This window comes from Euprymna scolopes, chromosome 40, assembly GCF_053919585.1.
Source record: "Euprymna scolopes isolate OS-2025 chromosome 40, ASM5391958v1, whole genome shotgun sequence".
NCBI lineage: Eukaryota > Metazoa > Mollusca > Cephalopoda > Sepiida > Sepiolidae > Euprymna > Euprymna scolopes.
In genome coordinates this window covers 12,441,746-12,460,948 of record NC_136521.1, presented here as the reverse complement: position 1 = coordinate 12,460,948, position 19,203 = coordinate 12,441,746, and the positions used below count along the sequence as shown (strand labels likewise).

Sequence of the window (19,203 nt, the reverse complement as noted above, 5' to 3'; positions counted from 1 at the left end):
CAGTTTTCAAAATTTATTTAAACATTTTGGTAAATTTAATTGTACACGGAATGCGACAAAAATGCAGCTTAAATTTAGAGATGTCTTGAGATGGGCGTTTAGAACTCGCTGGCTGGGCGATTCTTCAGATATTTGGCAATCTTTGGACATGCTGCAACCCTTTGGCGAAGTTCTACCAACTTTGGACACTCTTTTAAGAGACCTGGGTACATCTGAAGAGGAGTTTCCAAAGCTACGAAACAATGCAAGTCAGCCATAGTAATCTGGAGGAGACAAAAAAAATCGAAATTATTAAATATTAAAAACCATTAAAAAGATCTGGATCTATCATTTCTAGGTTTTGTTTATCTGAAGAGGACAAAGAAACTATAAAAAAAAAAAAGATTTGGATCTAATCTAATTGTTTGGAACAATTTATATACATTTAAAAAAATTATTATTAATAACGTGCATATTTTTTTTATTGGGTCATATAAACTGTTCAAAACCAGTTAGATTAATTCATCCCTGACGATGAATCCAGAAGGATTGGAAAGTACTCGGACTTACAACAAATATGGCGATTACATGAGCCAGTTCTTGCTAGAAGTGAATACCTTCATTCGGAAGTTGGAAAGCATCAAAAAGAATTAATAGCCGAAAGAACGATTATTTTATTTCATGGAATATACTTAAGAGAAAAAATGCTGCATGTGTGTGTGTGTGTGTGTATGTGTCTGTGTCTGTGTGTGTGTGGGGGGAACAACCTTAAAAATATTAAGAAATGGCAATTAACTGATTATGTAATATTTAACGGTGAGACATTTTCGAAGCAAATCTTTAAAAAAAAAAAAAAATTAAAAGTCCCCCCCCCGTTTTGAAGCATTTCTACATATTTTTTTTTAATGTTTGCAACTTATTACTCCGCCCCCACTCCTTCCTTCTTCTGCCCTATCCCGCCGCCAAACTTGAAAAAAAAAATTTCTAACGATTACATATATCGACATGTCGTCAAGAAGTGGGGTCTCATTTTACGTTAAATTTATAAAGGAAAGTGATCCCCCACTCGGGAATGTTAAATTTTAATTATTTTTGAAAGCCAGATAAACTACTGTTAGGTCGTAAAAAAAAATGGACCCAAATATATATATTTTTTAATATGTAAATTGAACGATTAAAAAGACATATTTGTTTTTTTTTTTTTTAAAACAATTCCATCTTGCAATAGAAATACAAATAAAATCATCGTAAATAAATAATTTCGAACATGAAAAACTACTTTTATTTCATCTGACGACAAAGCTCTTTAGTTACTTGTAACTGACTAAGACGTCAGTTTTTTTTTTCTCCTCCTTTGCGTTACGGGTTCGAGTTTGCCTATCTGCTACCACTTTTTTAACACCTCTGTTTACTGTTGTTTTGATTCCCCCGCCCCGCTATTACCACTTTTTTTACACCCTCTCGGGGTTCCTTACTACACCAGCTACACACATCCGGGTACCCCAGCTACTGTTGTCTTGAGCCTCCCCGGGGGTTTTTACTACACCAGCTAAACACTCAGGCAACGCCGGGCACCCCCGCTAGTCTATAATATAAATCTCACCTATCTGTTTAACTGTATGTATGTATGTATGTATGTCTGCCTAAAACGTTCGACAGAGGCGACGGATTTTCACTAAATCGATATCGTTTTGAAGCTCGATCATTCAGACGACAAATATCGAAAAATTTGTTAAAAACTATAATTCCTTCACCCTCAACTGGGCACTTTCTACAGGGAGGGGTCGCTTTTTTCCCAGATATTTTCAAAAGTCATCCCCTCTTCTTGATTGTCTAGCCTTAATTTTCAACCTACGTCACTTCCGGTTTAGCGAGGGCTGAAACAGCAAAGACATCACGTTTTTTTTCACGTTCGTTCCGAGCCTGCCTGCCTACTACCACTTTTTTTTTCTTTTTTGCTCAACACACACCTCCAAACATCCGAGCAAATCTTTATGAAATGACAGGTAAGACCTTTCTATATGTTTAAGAAAGATGAATTAAGCCCCCCCCCAAAAAAAATGATGGAGATGATAAAGATGAAGTTTATGAAAATGGAGACGATGGAGACATTAAAGAAGATGAAGATGCTTTAACAGTGTAGATATTCTGTGTAATGTTTGTTTTAAATGTTCGAAGGAGAACCTAGTCAAAAAGAGAGAACTACTGAAAGGAGCGTAATAAACCAACCAATTTTGTAGTAGTAGTAGTAGTAGTAGTAGTAGTATGGTGCTCCTCCAAAAAATTCTTCTTGATCAAAACAAAAATAAAAATTTCATCAGTGTAGGAGGATATCTCTTCAGCTGATGCAACACAGAACAGATAGTACGCTTTAATCCTAGCCTTAAATCCGGGCAGAATCCACTTACCGAATTTCCAACAAAGAATCCATTGCCGCCGCCATTGCTAATCAAAACTGCTTCCAGGAATGGTAAAAGTCTGCTATGAGTTTTTTCGAAATTCTTTTCCATTTGATCCTGAAAAAAATAAAAAATAAATAAATAATAATAATAATAATAAAAAGAAGAAGAAGAAGAAGAAGAAGAAGGAGAAGAAGAAGAAGGAGGAGCGCGGACCAGACATGAAACACCACATGAAACCAAGTACATTGAAACCGCATATCTATAAGTTCTGTATCCCCCTCCATTACCACATCACTGACTCTTCCCCCTAAAAAAAAAAAAAAAAAAAAAAACTGAGACCAAATAGCCAAGTAGAGTCAATGAGGAAGGAAAGACCGAGGAGAAAGCGCTGACCAGATTTACGCTGGATAAGTGCGAAGAGAACTGGAACCCTGGGGAGGCTTATTGCCACTCACATTCCACAATGCTAATAGACGTTGCCAATGAGAAATCAAATGCAAGCAGCTGTTGCGATAATGCAAATTTATTTGCAAATACTACCGAAAGAGGTGAAGACTGCTGGAAATCTGGGGAGACTTGTTGTCAGTCAGCTTCCAGGCTGTTTTCAAGGAGAAATCATTGATAACCTGTGTGAAAGCTCCTTGTGAGCTAATAATAATAATAATAATAATAATAATAATAATAATAATAATAAGCGGGGCCTGTGGAAATTCCATAGGGGACCCAATCATATGTAATATACTGATGTTAGTATTCTGTAAATGTTCAGTGTAAATGGAGACACTGATATTATTGTAGTTCTTTTGTTAAAACTGCAAAAGTATTTATCTAAGCTAGCATGAATGCACGGGAAAGCCCGGCTGTAAAGTACGCTTAAATATGATATTTTAATTCTTGCAGATTTCGTATATATTATTATAGAGTTAATGTTCTATCGATTTTTATATATTATAAGATTGCGATTTCAAAAATAAAAAAATATATATCCATATGACTTGGGTGCATTAGCTTGAATCGAAACTGAAATAAAAACTTATAATATATATATATATATATATATATATATATATATATATATATATATATATATATATATATACATACATATGCTCGAGTATTTTTTTTTTACTTACAAGTGAGCTGTTTAGAAAAAAAAACATAATATTCGCATGCATGTTTAAGTTTCTGTATACATTATATTTATGCGTATTTTACAATCGGGGAACGCCGGGCAGCCTACTAGCATATATATATATATATATATATATATATATATATATATATATATATATATATATATGTATGTATGCTTGTGTGTATATATATATATATTTTCCAAAGGGCGAATGAACTCTTTTGCTGGGTCAACGGCCAACTAGCACAGTGTATATTTGTGTGTGTGTGTGCGCGCGCGCGTGTGTGTGTGTGTGTGTGTGTGTGTATGTGTATTGGGGTGGAGAGGGCTCTCGTAAGCCGTGGTGAAGGCAACCTTTCTAGGAGAAGCAAATCTCTGATTTAAAAAACAAAGCGGGAGACCAGTACCCGCATTAAGCTGGTCTGCAGTTTAATTTGTTGCTGGCTATCTTGCTCTTGCTTGTTGCTGGATCTCAACATTTTGAACCGAGAGAGAAACTTAGCTGTCGTACAAAGCTAAAACTCTGTAACATCATCTTTGTATAGATACTCCCTCAGGTATTTGGGCTCATGGATTTTAAATGTCTGAGGGAGTGGCACTCGTCTGACAAGACGTTGCAATCATCAATCATCATATATATATATATATATATATATATATATATCAATTACGTATAATGATATTCATGCAGATATTCTACATGCTTTATACTTGCGTAATATTTGAGTAAATAGTAAACATAAACGGCTTTCTATATATATTTATGTATGTGTATATTTGTTTAAAAAATTTTGCCAACCAAGCTTCTGTGTCAGTTTTTAGTCTACAGTCAGGAGACTTAATATATAGAGTATTCGAACACATGTAAAACTTTATGTTTAGGTATTTTGGTTTTATTCAGGCTTTATAAATGGTGAAAATCAGTGCAAAAGTGTGAAAACTAAAAAAAAAAAAAAAAAATGGAATATACGTATGTATGTACATATATATATATATATATATATATATATATATATATATATATATATATACATATATATATATATGTATAGAGAAATAAAAAGGAACAAACCGAGTTTTGTGTTCATCAACGTTTCGTCTTTATTTCGAAACTTCCTCTGGATGAAATAAGGTGAAACGTTGATGAACACACAACTCGGTTTTTTCCTATTTATTTCTCTATTTTGTCGAAATTCTATTTCTATTATTATCGGTCATCATTAGAATCAATTACCTGTGCTATTCTACAGGCAAAACAATTAAGTTTAATAAGGTAAAATGCATTCAAAAGAAGTCGTTTTTTTGGCACGGAAGAAGCAGGGAGATAGCCTCAGTACCATAAAGATCGCCATGGATTTTAAGCTGTCGAAATCAACGGTCGAATACATCCTGAAGACAAACTCCGAGCGGAAAAAGAAGAGAGGTCGGAAAAGATCAATTGGCAAGAGGACTGAAAGGAGAATGAAGAGAACTGTTACACGGCTTTTAGCATCTGGAGAAAAAGCTACAGCAAGAAAAGTGAAGGAGAAATGTGAATTGGATGTAAACATCCGAACAGTACAAAGAACGCTGTATAGGATTGGTTTGAAGTGTGCAAAGCTAAGAAAAAAAATACACTAACAAAGAAACACAAAGGAGCAAGACTGGAGAGTGCTAAAAGGTGGTTAACAAAGCATGTTGACTTTAAGAAGGTTATATTTACTGATGAGAAGCGTTTCAAGTTTGATGGGCCCGATGGATGGTGTACTTGGTCGAAAAGGGGTGAGCCTCTTGTACTGAACAAACGACAGATGGGAGGAGGAGGAGTTATGGTTTGGGGTATGATCTTTGCTAATGGAAATATATGGTTGGAGTGGCTGAAAGGACGACTGAATAGCGAAAGCTACAAACAGTTGCTGGACGAGAAAGCCCTACCAAGGAAAAGAAGAGAGATGGGGAATGATTTCGTTCTACAGCAAGACAATTGCAGCATCCATGTGTTAAAACTCATGAAAGAATGGATGGCTAAATGAATGGCCTGCAAAAATCCCAGATCTAAATTTAATGGAAAATGTTTTGGAAATGCTTCTGCAACTTGTCTATGATGGACCTGAAAGAGTGGAACGAATACTAGATGCAAAAAACAAACAAACAAACAAACAAAAACAACTAATAGAAACACGTAGAGATGTCCTTGTGCACATGTTTGATTATTATGAAGAGAGATTGATAAGAGAGGTGATATTACAGACTATTAACAGTTTTTCAACGATGTCCGAAAAATAATGTCGCGTGTGTTTTGTAAAAAATGATGAAAATTAAATATTTTCCTTACATAATCGATTTTCTTCCATTTTTATATCAGGTATTGTCTTTATAATGTTTATGCTATTCTATTGAAGGAATTTCGCCAGTCTATGGTTCTCGGAAAGTCGAATACTAAAGTGTCCGAAAAATATTGTCGGGCGCTTGTATATGTATGTATATATATATATATATATATATATATATATATATATATATATATATATATATATATATATATAATTATTATGACGTACCTTTGTAGCTTCTGAAGCAAATTTCAATTTTATCAGATCGATGAAAATATCTTGTAAACTCTCGGTAATTTCATCAACCTGAGCCATCTGGAATGAGGTTTTACCGGCCAGGCCTGAAATTAAAAAAAAAAAAATAAAACAAAAAAAAAATGATTTTAAATGAAGTTCCGGATTAGACTAACTTCGAACTCCCAACTATAGTTATTGCTGACAACTTTACCTGCTTAGAAAGCTCCACAAGCAAGGGAGACAGTATGAATAAGAAGTTGCAGTGCAGGATTGTTAAGACCCCAACAACATTTAAGCAGCTCTGCAAAACAGGAAAAACACAAACAACTACGCTAAATTAAGATTTTATAACAGCAACGTCTTGTTAACACTGCTACATGGAACTTGGTATCGCAAAATCAGCCAAGAGAAGAAATTAGATGCGTTTGATTCCAAGTGCTTTAGAAGATGCAAATGGTCATCGAATTACTAAAAAGTCAAATATCACACTAACAGGTCGTAGCGTCAACAATCTGCAAACGACGTCTAGGCTGATTCGGATATATCCTAAGATTGGTTCCAGAGAGAATTGCCAACCAAGTGCTCCGAAGTACACTCGATGGAAAATGGAGAGAAATGTAACATTGTCCGGGAACCAACACGTTATAGCCTCAATCGCATAGTATACAAAGAATAAAAAAGAACTTCAACTCGCTTTTTCTTTGTAATAACGACATTTATTTCCTCATTATTACGGCTGTGACCTCACCCATGTGATCTTCTTCTCGAGTGTCATTCACGTCTCTTACGTGATCTCGAACGTTATTTCCGTCTCTCCCGTGATCACCCTCTTTCTTCTTTTTATATTTTTTTCTTTACCAGTGGCATCATTTCGCATGCATTTGCATATAGCTATCCGTGCTTTGTTACAGAAAGACTAAAATGAACTGGGCAGTCCTGAGAGATTTGATTGGAATGGGAATAATCTGTTCGGAAACTTGATCTGGTTTCCAATCGAAAACGATAATATACATAGACACGCAAGCCTTAGTAAGTGTTGCTAAATGATGTGTTCTCAACACATGCCGCAACAAAATCATTACAAACATATTTAAATAAATAATAAGTACAATAATACTATTTTTGATACATGCACGTGGTGTTTAGTCTAGCTACATAGCCAATTCCCTTCTACGTGTTAATGTTTCCATTAACCAGTGTCGAATTAATAAGTCATGCTTTTTATTTTAGGCGTTGCTTTATCTCAGCAAATTCGGCAGAAAGATCCCCAAGTTCGACAAAATCAACCTGAAGAAGGTCGGCGGAAACGTTGGGTGAATAATACACAAGACGGAAACGGTAGTCCGGTGAATCAATTAAAAAAATATTTAAATTCACAAATTTATTTTAAATTGAAATACATATGAAATATGTATGAAATACGTTTGAAAGCCGAATTGCAGCGCAATATTATGAAAATAAACATGTATATACCTGTTTAAGGTGAATATATTTCGGAGTCATAGTCCTACGTCAGAATGTTATATTTTTTCCTCGCCATAATGTTAAGTTGAAGGAGAAAAAAAGTTAATCAAGAGTCACCTGATGTTATCTGTGGTGTTATTTTTGAAACGCCGGAAGAATGAGTTTGGCAACAAGATTTGAAATTCAGAGTAATACGGAAAATACTACTCAGAATTTCAAATTGCGTTGCCAAACTCACTCTTCCGGCATTTCGAAAACAATACCACACATAACAACGAAGGTGTATAACTCCGAAATGTAATTATTGTAAATACTTGTTTATTTTCATAATATTGCGTTGTAATTCGGCTTTCAAACGTATTTCATACGTATTTCAATTTAAAATACAAATTCAATCAACGCTTCTAACATGGAAAATACTACCCTGAGTTTCAAATCGCGTTGCCAAACCCATTCTTCCGGCATTTCGAAAACAATACCACACATAACAACGAAGCTGTATAACTCCGAAATATAATTATTGTAAATACTTGTTTATTTTCATAATATTGCGTTGTAATTCGGCATTCAAACGTATTTCATACGTATTTCAATTTAAAATACAAATTCAATCAACGCTTCTTACATGGAAAATACTACCCTGAATTTCAAATCGCGTTGCCAAACCCATTCTTCCAGCATTTCGAAAACAATACCACACATAACAAAGGAGTATAACTCCGAAATATACTTGTTTTAAACAAGTAAAAACTTCTTGAATTAATTTTGGAATTATTTTGGAGTTGAGTAAATTTGTATAATTTATTTTATTTAATTATTTGGACTATTATTCTCATCTTCTAGTTGTTGTTTTCACGACGTTTCGGCCAACTATTCCTCTGGCCTTCGTCAGGTTAACCGCAACAGGATAGGAATGTCGAATTCTCCAACTACATCCACAACAATTACTGCTTTCAATAGTTGTTATCTTATTGCGTTGTAATTTGGTTTCCAAACATATTTCATACGTATTTCAATTTAAAATCAACTGATCCTCTGACCGACTTTGAGTGGAATTGAAACCGCTACCTCCTGACAATACTCACTTGGAATCATAGATATTCCGTATCTCTATCCACTGCACCAAGGGCCTCAAAGGGCAATCAATGTTGGATTTTAAGGTCTTATAAATCCACAATCTCTGAGTATTTGGGTTACAGAGTTGAAATTTTATATATAGGATATTTAGACGTAGCACACTTTCGATTTATTTTATAGTATGTAAAAATAGCGACTAAAGGATCTAAATTGAAAAAGAAATACAGTTGATCTTGGTAGAGGTAAATCAACTATCTTCTGAGCATTGTGTGTGTATTAAAAAGACCTTGTCAGTGTGTGTGTGTGTGTGTGTGTGCAAAAATCTTTACCAAAGTCCTATCTGAGTTTATTTTATTTAATCATTTGGACTATTATTCTCATCTTCTAGTTATTGTTTTCACGACGTTTCGGCCAATCATTACTCTGGCCTTCGCCAGGTTAACCGCAACAGGATAGGAATGTCGAATTCTCCAACTACATCCACAACAATTACTGCTTTCAGTAGTTGTTATCTCACCACGGTTTGGTCAATTAATCCGCTGACCGACTTTGGGTGGGATTGAAACTGCTACCTCCAGACAAAACTCACTTGGAATCATAGATATTCCGTATCTCTATCATTCCTAACCCGTTGCGGTTAACCTGACGAAGGCCTGAGGAATAGTTGGCCAAAATGTCGTGAAAACAATAACTAGAAGTTGAGAATGATAGCCCAAGTAAATACTTGTTTATTTTCATAATATTGCGTTGTAATTTGGTTTCCAAACATGTTTCATACGTATTTCAATTTAAAATTCAAATTCAATTCAAACTTCTAACAAGAAAAAAAAATCTACTAAGAATTTCACAAATTTATATCCATACATATTTAGCTGATTATATTTAAGTAATTTTATTTTTATTTTCGGCCCTTTAAGGAAAGAAACGAATCATATTCAGTCTTTAATTCATCAACAACAAAATTGTAAAGAATTGAAAAACTACTTACAGAATTCTCGGGCTAAATAGCGGGCGATCGCCATACTCTGCGACAATTGGACTCCATCGACTTCAAGCACAGGCATTGCCAAACCGCGCATAGCTATACGTAAAAAAACAAAAAACAAACAAAAATGTTGGTTTAGAAAGAAATCACAGTTAAGTCAATTGTTATAGAAAGCATTTCATAAAATACGTGGAAACAGGGATGGAGGACGTCGAATACCTGGGCGCCTACCTCAGCAAGTTTGGAGAAGTAGAACAGATGGACCTTATAAGATCTCGTAACGGTGGACTACGTGGTTGCTATGAAAGGTTTTCAGGAAATTCTGGCTGAGCTGGTGGAAAGCCGCCGTCTGCACTGCTAGTTTTGCTAGAAACAGGGGCATATGACCAGGAATTTTCCCTAAAATTTAGCCGACAGCCGGCTAGCGACTCCAGCTGCCTTGCCATAAGCCACTAAAGCTGCAGACCCCCCACCAACACTAACCCCGTCGACAACCAAACCCTAAGGGGAGGCCAATGAGGGGTAGAGCACGGTGGTAAGCTGAAAGCGGAAAAAAACACAACTCCTACCGCTGCAATGTCACCACCAGCTCAACAGGAGCAGCAGCAGAGGCAGAAACAACAACCGCAACAACAAACACAGCCAACCACAGGTGCAGCAGCCACAGCATCAACCCCAGCAGCAGAGGCAGCAGCTGCAGCACCAAATGCAGCAGCAGACGCAGAAGCTGAAGCAACAACCATAGCAGCAGATGCAGCAGAATCCACAGCAGCAACCCAAGCAGCAGACGCTACAGCAGCAGGCACAGCTGCAGCAGACGCAGCAGCAGACGCAGCAGCAGACGCAGCAGCAGCAAGAATCTCAGCAGAAGCAGATTAATAAAACAGACGTCCCTGTGCTCAACAAGCAGCGGATTAATAGAAGGATTGAAAACTCCTCCGACGATGAGGAGGTGGTAGCGAGAGGGAACCCAAAATTACGTTGCTTCTCCCTGTGTCTGTGTGGGGGAAGACCGCAGAGAAACAAGTGTCCCCTCAAGAATACAGAGGCCTGCACTTGATTAAGTACGAGCAATACATTGAGGGGACTGGGAAACAATAGAGAACAAGGTCCTCTCCTTCATCACCTCCGACCTCCAGGAAAACCGTCTCAGATGTCGGAAAAAGGAGATGAGGGAGCTCCTCCAAAAGCTGAATGTACCTATCAAGTATATAAATCAGAGGAGATTTGCAATGTAGGACATACATTGCTCCCCAACAAAGACGACGTTGAGAGACTCTCATGCAGGAAGCTTAAATGCAGGAGTATCAAGCTGCTACAGAGTACCAGGGTAGACAGAGGACCCGGGTACAACTTTTCAATGCTCCATCCGACCTACACACAGAACTTCTAGGAGCCATCCTCAGCAAGTTCGTGGATGTGAAACAGGTAGATCTGAAAATGGTGTCCGCCTGGGCAGCTACACAGTTGAGAAGAGGGAGAGCTTCCTAGGCAAACCAGCAGCCATAACTTTCAAGGAGTCCAATATGACGATGGTTGTTGAAGGTCGACGCCCTCATTGTTGGGTCTGTCAAAAACAGAGCCACATGGCGAAGAACTCCCCAATAAAAAGCGGTTTCAAGCCAACCAGCGCCACACAGCGTAAGGAGCGGGGGTAGCGACAACCAACACTGACGTGAAAGAATCGCCGATTCCAGCCCGAGAATCAAAAAACCCAAGCGAGGAGAACAAAGATCAGTATAGTTTGGTGGCGGAGCGTAAACAGAAGAATGCGCTCGTCTCAGCCACAAGCAGCGGTAACAATGACAGCCGCAGCTGCAACAAGAGCAGCAGCAACAAGAGCAGCAGCAAAAGCAAAGGCAGCATCAGCAGCAACAGCATAAGCAGCAGCAGCAGCAGCGAGAACTGCAGCAGCAGAAAGAGCAGCCACATCAGTAGAGGAAGTAGCAGGAACAGAAGCAGCAAGGGCACCAGCGACATCTCCATCAGTAGTAGCAGCAACAGCAGCAGCAACAGCAGCAGCAGTTAGAGCAAGAGCAGCAGCAGCAGCAGCAGCAGCAAGAAAAGCAGCAGCAACGCCAGAAGAATCAGCAACATCAGCTGCTGCAGTAGCAGCGGCAAGAGTCTCCCGGCACTAGAGAGCACACAATTATGGAAGATACCACAGTAACACCTTCCAATAAGGGCAAGCAAAAGCTTCCAGATTCCTCAACCGAGTCAGAAGAAGGGACAGTGTCTGAGGAGGAGGTAAAATCCGACATCTCGGCTCAGGTTGAGAAAAAATACAAGAGGGAGAGGAAGAAACATAAGAAGAGCAGAGAGGCAGCACCCAGCTCACCCCTACCGGAAGACTCAATAGAGATTTCCAAGGAGAAAAAAACCTCAGCCCCCGAACACCTCAGAAGCTGAGAAGGCCATCCCATCCCTTACTATAACCACGCAAGACTCTTCACTAACGCTTTCCAAGGATAGCCCTCCAGACAACAAAAAAAAAACAAACAAACAAAAAAAAAAACAGAGCCGGAGAGACCTAAACCCACCCCTCCAGGCCGTACGGAATGGACAAAGAAACCCCTGTACCTGCCGGGTTACAAGTTGTATGAGAAAGACCCTCTGCAAAACTACCCAGACTTTAAGAGCGAGCAGAAGGTGTCTTACAACAAACTAAGAAACTTCGTTCATGCCTGGGGAGATAGCATGATGGACTCTACAAAGTTTATGGACGCCTCGATGCTGACCATTTTTGTGAGAGGACGGAGGGACAACCGAACCAGGGCCTTGTGGAGCATGGTGGAGGAGGTCGTTCCCGAACCAGAAGCTGGTGGGCGAAGAGCGCCTGTCGCTGAAACAGCTGGCTGTTAGATGCGAAGTTCACTCTTTATTTTATAGGGCACTAAAGATAACGTTTCACTTGGACGGGGGATTACGTCCGAACTGCTTTCAGGCAGGCTCGGTTAGTCGAGTGAGGACTCCCGAGGACTTTAGCCCGTGTGAGACACTGTTTTAAACTGTTGATGGCTACATGTAATGTGAGAAGCATGAGATGTCTCGTGAAATTTTCGATACTCGTCCATTTTAGAATGAAAGCTATAATATAAATCTCACCTGTCTGCTTAAATGTATGTATGTATGTATGTATATATGTATGTATGTATGCCTAAAACTTTCGACAGAGGCGACGGATTTTAACGAGATCTGTATTGTTTGAAAGCTCGGCCCTTCAGACGACAAATATAGAAAAAATGGCTAAAAACATTAATTCTTTCACCTTCAACTAGGCACTTTTCTACAAGGAGAGGTCGCTTTTCTTTTCACCGGTATTTTTGAAAGTCATCCCCTCTTTTCGATCGACTAGCCTTAATTTAAACCCTCGCTACTTCTGGTTTGGCGATAGACGCAACAGCAAATACGTCACGTTTTGTTTTTTTTACGTTCTTTTCCTCCTTCGCGGTACGGGTTCGAGCCTGCCTGCCTGCTACCGTTTTTGATTTTGTTTGTAACCCCCTCCCCCCTAAAAAAAACACCCAGGCAACGCCGGGCACACAGGTTAGTTACATATAAAGTGCAGTTTCCGTAAAATATATGAGGGGAAATATTTTTATTGCGTCACACCAATATTTATTTTTCGAAATTTGAATAAAATATATTTAAATTAATCGAAATTTCTATTTATTATGAAACATAAGAGTTCAAATAAGTAAAAAATATTTATTTTTTAAAAATTTAAATATATATTGAACAAAAACTTACCTAGAAGAATTAAAAAAATAATCTAAATTTAATATTGTTAATTTAAGTTGAATTACTAAGAGAACGAAACTTACTAAAAAATTAATTGATTTTTAAAAGATTAAAACAATTGAAATTCCATTATTTCAAAATGTTCCGTTACAACATAAATTGTTAATTAATGGCGTTTAATTTTTTTTTCAATATTAAGTTATAATATAAACATGACTCTTGCCAGCTATTTTATCGCCAGTTTAAAACCGATTGAAAAAATATTGCACAAAAATAAGCTTTTTGTAGATGACTACGATCTCTAGTTTGTATCTTTTTACAAAATAAAGTATGGAAACCGGTAATTAACCAAATGAACAATCGTACATATTCTGTAAAACCGTATTTCATATTTAATATAGAAATGTTATAACAGTATTAATTATTAAACTGTGTAAATCTTAAACCCAACAAAACTATAACAAAGATGAATTATTAATTGTAGTTTGAAGAAAATAAAAACGGTTTTAAAAAATCGTTAAGTCGCTTTTGCTGATCCATACTTCGTAGAGTTACCACAAGCCTGACGTCATAGAATTATATGCTTTGTTCTTGATATTCGTTTGGCAGTACCTAGTGTCATGTGTAAGAAATGCAATACAAATGAACTCTATAATTTTCTATTTAGAAAAGGTTTGATTTTCTTTATTTTTGTGATACAAATGCATAATATTATTGTCATACAAAACCCAAAGTCTTAAACAATAAAAAGGTATACATACATACACATTATATAACCAATTCTTAATGCTGCAATATTTTAAGTTATAATTTAAAAAAATATTTTTTTACTAGAATATCCTTTTTTTTTGCCAGTTTTTAGAACAAGTCCTTTACTTTTTCCATGTGAAAGCTTAACCATATTACTTTTCATGTTCACATTTTTCTTTTGTAATCCATGATTTTTCCAGGCTTCCAAAAAATTTCACTCGTTCTTTGTCTAATTTCAGTCTTACTTTTTTGCCCTCATAAACGTAACATACACATATGTAATAACAATGTACGGCACTCGTCTGCTTTCAATAAAATCCCCCAATTATCCCCCTTTCATTCTTTCATTCTATCTGTTTCACTTGATACTTCTCTTTTCGCGACAACAGTGAATTAGCAGCAACACTAGTCGTTGAAGCGACGTGGTTGCTATGGAAACCAGTCATAAAAAACGTCGCTCATGATGACTACGAATTAAAAAAAACAAATGAAACCCTTCATCTGTATAAGAGCCAAGTACGTCCAAAAATGGAGTACTGTTGCCACATATGGAGAGGAACTGCTCGGCTCGTCCTATCCTGTCTCGATAGAGTTCAAAACAAGCTTCGAAACCTAGTAGGTGATTCTCTTATCTTTAAAAGTTTTCATAAAATAGCACTTGACTGGCTACAACCATTACAAACGATTTCTCCCACTCTCTATCAGTGCCTAAATCTAAACGCAGATTCCATAAACAACGCTTCTTTCCCCGAATTGCTCGCCTGTGGAACACTGTTCCGCTGGCCTGCTTCCTTCAAATCTAATGCAAAAAAGTTCTTGTTGAGCCGTCCCCATAAATAATCAGATTCCACCCAGTTTACACTATCAACGATTACTACACTAACACTTTACATTCATTAATACTTATCCACGAGTGGCCTTCGGGCCTTGATAAGTGTTGAAGCCCACGTAAAAAAAAAGAGCGGTAAATGTACATAAAGCCGAGGGAGTCAACGATGGAGGAAAAGTTGAGAATGGCTGCCTTAGCGCATTATTATTATTATTATTATTATTATTATTATTATTATTATTATTACAGATAATACTACCCTCCCAGTCTTTAATAAAGATCAATATGCGTATATGGACTCTCTCGTTGATTTCGATGTATAAGTTTCACACAAAAAGACTAATAGTATTTTTTTTTCTTTTCATCTTCACACTCACCTTTAAAATGACAACTATTATAGGTTTTTGAATATGCTGTAAACGAATATCATATTCAAATTTTGCACAGAAAAATATTTTTCTTGATATTAAGGCCATTATTATCACATGTAACCTATTATGTTTTTTCTGGTGGCTATGTTTCTTCTCATGCGTGTCACAAAACACGCCCTCCTCCCTATGTTAAGAATGGCGAACGCTATTGACATTTATAAAGTAATACATTAGAAAAATATTTCTTCATATCAAGAAAAGTACTTGTCTACGCAAAATTTAAATCCGATATTCGTTTTCAGCATGCCTTAAAACCCATAAAAGTTGTTTAAATGGGAGTGTTAAGGTGGAAAGAAAGTTAAAAAAAAAAATTACCAAACAAATTTGTCCGAAATCCAGACAGATAAGTTGTTTATAATGGTGAAACCTTTGTGTAGAACCATCCGCACAAGTTGCAATAACTGCTGATCTCAGCCGGTGCAATTGATTGCCATGGACAAAGCAGAGAGTAGACCTCCGGTTGTAGATCAGAGTTTTCCTTCTCTTAGATGCAGAAATGGACAGTAAATCACGTAGTAATGAAGTAGGGCGATGTAAGGTGAAACTGAACCCCCTTCTTAAATTCTTGTTTCAATTTTTTTTTTTTTCTAATATGATACTTAAGTTTGCAATCAATGATAATCGTAAAAAAAATGTTTAAAAAAAATGTGTAAAACACGCATTTTTAGGAGTTGGACATTCTCGTAAAGGTCCGCCAAGAGGTTTATTATTTTTAGTTATGCAAGAAAAACGTCTTAACACGATATGTCTCACAGTTTATGAATGCTAGCGACTCTGACCCAACGGGTCAGATGTCTTCTATATGAATGAAAATGTTTTCACTTACTGCTTTTTTTGTTCGGCCAATCCGCAAACTCGGTTCTAACGTCATTAAAGTCTTCACCGTGGGCTGCCAACAAAACACGGCAGAGTTCCGCACGGCCCTTGGACGCAAAATAATGCAAAGCGTATTTCGGCATCTTTTTCTTGCGATGACAGATATGTTACACTATCTTACTGGGTGGGTCTACGACAGCTAACGGCGACACTCAGCGACAAATTGGTCTGATACTGCTTTGGTTTCTATATATATGTGGAGGGGTGTCAGTCACGTAGCCCTAACGGGTCGGGTACGTGTGTGGAGAGAGAGAGAGAGAGAGAGAGAGAGAGAGAGAGAGAGAGATCCGATAAAAAATAAAACAATAGAGGGAGTGGGTAAGACGTCCTTTTTATCAAAACCCTCCTATTTAGTCCCTAGAAAATTCACCTCCTACCACCATCTTTTTGAATGAGATTCACACAAGCATGAATGTGCAGTTTTTTATTTACTTTTATTTAATCTTTTTTTTTTGTAGTTTCGATTTATTTTTGTATTCATTGATTTTTGTCAAGCCATAACCAGAATTTCAAGATTTGACAAGCTGTAGGCGTTTATCCACTAAAAATGACCGTAAAATATGTTTCGCGCTAACTACCAACGGATGGATCCTCTAACTCAAGGCCAGGTATACCTGACATGCAGAAGTTCAAGTGTAATGTGGACGGACATCTCACTGCTCAACTCCCTACATGGTATCCGTTCACCTTATGTCCCCGATAGTAGCCCCCTACATTAAAGTGGCACTGTGGCTTGTTTGGGGTTAAACTGGAATATAAAAAAATAAATAAATAAGGGCAGAGATTAAGGTAAATTTCACAGGAAAATTTACCTCAAAGTAAGGAATATAAGTAATGGCTACTAGGAGTTTGGTAGAGTTTGAAAAGGTAAACTCTTTCAACTTTGACCCCTTCTCAGCCAAAATTTCGCTCAAAACTGATTAAAAAGCTTGCTACTGTCTGAATACCTTTCAAATGTTTAGATCCAAAATTGAATAGTTTGCTAGAGACCGCAAAGGTCAAATCTTTTGAACTTTGACCTCAGCAGCCAAATTTTCTGCCAAAACCCGATTGAAATTCATGCCCTATGTCTGAATACACTTTATGTAAAATTTCAAATGTTTAGATAAAAAATGATGAGTAATTTACGAGACCGCAGAGGTCAATTTAAAAAAAAAAGACCCCAATTTTCACCCCTTAACATTTATTGTTTTGGGCTCAAATTCAGTTAAAAACTTTGATCCATTTCAAAGTAACCTACATCTAATATTTCAAGTGTTTAGATTCAAAATTAGCGGAGGAGTTTGCTAGACACCGCAAAGGTTAAATCTTTTTAACTTTGACCCGTTCGCAGCTCAAATTTTCCACCCAAATCGATTAGAAAGCTTGCCCTATCTCTGAATACGCTTTATTTAAAATTCCAAGTGTTTAGATCAGAAATTGGCTTATTAATTTGGTAGACACCGTAAAGGTCAAAATAGTTTTACTTTTGAACCCAATTTTGACCCCCTTAACATTTATTTTTTGGCGCTCAAATGAATTTAAAAAGTTTGATCCCCGTCCAAGTAACCTGCATTCCAAGTAACCTACATTTAAAATTTCAAGTATTTAGACCCAAAAATGGCGGAGGATTTTGGTAGAGTTTTAAAAAGTCAACTCGTTTAACTTTGACCCGTTTACAGCGAAATTTGTGGCCAAAAATCGATCAAATTTTTTTTTCCAAATCTCAATACGCCTTATGTCAAATATCGAGTCTCTAGACCAAAAATTGACAGTTATTTGGTAGGGAAATGTACACAGACACACAGACAGATAGACATTTTCACTTTTATAGATATACTAGCATGGATCCGCGGCGTTGCTTGGTTGGATATGTTGAGCAAAAAAAACAAGTGGTAGTAGGAAGACAGGCTCGAACCCGTACCGCGAAGGAGGAAATGAATGGGGGAAAAACGTGACGTCTTTGCTGTTACGACCACCGCCAAAGCTGAAACGACGTAGGTTTAAATTAAGGCTAGACAATTGAAAGGAAAGGATGACTTTCGAAAATATCGGCAAAAAGGCGACCCCCCCTTGTAGAAAAGTGCCCAGTTGAAGGTGAAGAAATTAATGTTTTTAGACAATTTTTCGGTATTTGTCGTCTGAAAGATCGAACTTCAAAACGATACTGATCTTGTCGAAAGTTTTAGGCAATTTTCATACTCTGTATATCAAATTTCGAGTCTGTAGACTTAAAATTGACAGAGTTATTGCGTAGGAAAATGTACACAGACAGACACACACACAGACACTTTTACTTTTATAGATATACTAGCATGGGTTCCCGTCGTTGCCCGGGTGTTTGGAGGTGTGTGGTGAGCAAAAAAAAAAAAAGTGGTAGTAGGAAGGCAGAGGTCGAGCCCGTACCGCAAAGGAGAAAAAGAACGGGGGAAAAACGTGACGTCTTTGCTCTTACAACCAAACCGGAAGTGACGTAGGTTAAAATTAAAGCTAGACAATCGAAAGGAGAGGATGACTTTCGAAAATATCAGCGAAAAAAGCGACCTCGTCCGGTAGAAAAGTGCCCAGTTGAGGGTGAAGAAATTAATGTTTGTAGCCAATTTTTCGGTATCTGTCGTCTGAAGGGTCGAGCTTCAAAACGATACTGATCTTGTGAAAATCAGTTGCCTCTGTAAAAAGTTTTAGGCAGACATGCAAACATACATACATTTATATATTGGTAGCTCATATTTTCGACCCAAACCAGTTAAAAAGTTGTAAAATTTCAAATGTTTAGACCAGAAATTGTCTGAGTAATTTAGTAGAGACCGCAGAGGACACATTTTTGAAAAGTGTAACCCCTATTATGACCCATTAACATATATTTTTCTGAGCTCAAATCAAATTATTAAGTTAGATCCATGTCCCAGAAACCTATATCTAAAATTTAAATTGTTTATACCCAAAATTGGTGGAGAAGTTTGGTAGAGTTCTCAAAAGTCCAATCGTTGAATTTTGACCCCTTAG

The 19,203-nt window shown here is 37.1% G+C and overlaps 1 protein-coding gene across 1 annotated transcript; it reads right to left on the bottom strand.

Moving 5' to 3' along the window:
• LOC145265369 (glutathione S-transferase-like) lies at window positions 1–16,611 on the bottom strand. The gene is made up of 5 exons (XM_080121153.1): window positions 16,169–16,611; window positions 9,595–9,687; window positions 6,057–6,169; window positions 2,388–2,495; window positions 1–263 (listed from the first exon to the last, which is right to left on the bottom strand). The coding sequence occupies exons 1-5, from the start codon at window positions 16,299–16,301 to the stop codon at window positions 99–101; spliced, it is 612 nt and encodes a 203-aa protein (XP_079977279.1). The 5' UTR covers window positions 16,302–16,611; the 3' UTR covers window positions 1–98.
• Window positions 16,612–19,203: the final 2,592 nt, after the last annotated feature.